General features: G+C 58.2%; 1 protein-coding gene across 1 annotated transcript in view; it reads left to right on the top strand.

The window, feature by feature from the left end:
* The window catches only part of EPS8L1 (EPS8 signaling adaptor L1), a 12,508-nt gene extending 12,000 nt beyond the window's left edge, over positions 1-508 (top strand). The window contains exons 19-20 of the mRNA XM_007468029.1: positions 194-326; positions 422-508. Coding sequence (XP_007468091.1) covers positions 194-326; positions 422-508 — 220 coding nt within the window. The remainder of the gene's footprint in view (positions 1-193; positions 327-421) is intronic.
* Positions 509-1,646: the final 1,138 nt, after the last annotated feature.

Genomic DNA, 1,646 nt, shown 5'->3' with positions numbered 1-1,646 from the left:
CCCCCACGGCGCGCTATGATTGGTGGATGGGGATTCAGGAGCCATCAGCAGCCGCCGCCCCCCGGCTTGAGAGCTAGAATGCTGCTCAGATTGGACAAAGGGCTAAGCGGGCGTAAAGTGGTTGGTGGGGCTGAGGAGGCTTGAGCCGTGATTGGCCAACAGGCCTGACCGTGCCCTGGATGCCCCTGCTCAGGACCGTGGCCGCGATAGGCGCCCTGAGCGGCGCGCAGCTATTCTCGCTGCAGAAAGATAAGTTTCGGGCGCTGAGCCCCGAGGAGGGGGCGCGCGTGTACAGCCAGATCACAGTGCAGCGCTCGCTGCTGGAGGTGAGGCGGGCGCTCGTCCCCGAGCCCGGGCTGGGGAGGGCGCTGAGGTCTCTGTCTCCAAGGTCCTGATTTTCCACCCCCCCGCCCCACTCCAGGACAAAGAGAAAGTGTCAGAGCTGGAGGCGGTAATGAAGAAGCAAAAGAAGAGGATGGAAGACGAGGTGGAAACGGAAGTCATTTGATCCTTCCCCGCCCCTCCGCTAAATTTCCAGGAAGCAGCCCCGCGGGAGAACGGACTCTACCAACCCCCACCAACGGAAGTAGATCCCTCCAGGGACCACCGACCTGTTCCAGCCTTGGTCTTACCCCGTCCGGTTAGATAAATCGGCCCGTCCTTAATGGAGTCTCCTGAGAAGTGCTCTCGTATTGGCCGAGAACGGGCACTGAGACAATTTAGGGCAAGTGCTTGCGCTCGGGAGCCCTGTGTATTGTGATAATGCTACCCAGTCTATAAACAGCCTCCTCTTAGCAGGCGGTGTCAACTGCTGCCCCTTCTCTACCCGGGTACCAGGGGCCAGGAACCTGCCCCTCACCCCAGCAACAGCCTCACAGGAAAGGAATCTAGCAGATCTCCCCACTCTCTTTAGTTTCTCTGAATCCTCCCAACTCAGGCTTCCTCCTGACCTCCCAGCCTCCAGTCTATCCTCTAGTTCACTCCAGAGGCATCTTCTGAACACCCAAGGCCCCAGTCCACCCCTTGCTCAAAATCCTTTTCTGGCTCCCCGTCGCCGTCTTAGCCCCATAGCCTGGCATTCAAGGCCCTGAGTGGTTTGGTCCCTACATCTCCAACCTCGTCCTCACCTCCTCATCCTCAGTGCATTCTGGTCCTGCCCTTCTCCACACACTCCCCAAACCCCTTCAACCACTGGAGTTTTAACAATTGCTGGTTTCTGCTGGCTGGAACGATTCTCTGCCTGTTGAACTCCTATTCAGCTGTCCTGACCCAGCTCAAATACCCTCTTTGGAAAAGCCTGCCCTTATCCCCTAGGTTAGTCTCCCAGCATCCACTTTTACACCTTGTTCTCCACCTCCAGCCACGGGTCCAGCTACGGAGAAGTGGCTGCCTCCTGAATGTGTCACAGGCTTCCTGGCCACTCTTCATCCTGTGAGACGACGGCCTAACAGGAAGCTTCCTACCTCCTCGGCAACAGCTCCTTTTCCCTCTGGCCAGCCAGCAACTTTTTCCCGTCATCTGGGTGGCTGGCGAGGCTGGTTTGGGACTGGTTTTCTCTGGATCCCAACCTGGTTCAGCTTGGACGCTTCTGCTTCCCCAGAATGCCCCCTGACAAGCTCCCCTCCCCACCCCAACCAATTCCTGCT

Source organism: Lipotes vexillifer, unplaced genomic scaffold, assembly GCF_000442215.2.
Source record: "Lipotes vexillifer unplaced genomic scaffold, Lipotes_vexillifer_v1.1 scaffold1223, whole genome shotgun sequence".
Lineage (NCBI taxonomy): Eukaryota > Metazoa > Chordata > Mammalia > Artiodactyla > Lipotidae > Lipotes > Lipotes vexillifer.
Note: the sequence above shows the minus strand (reverse complement) of the source record. Positions and strands in the feature narration are given on the sequence as shown.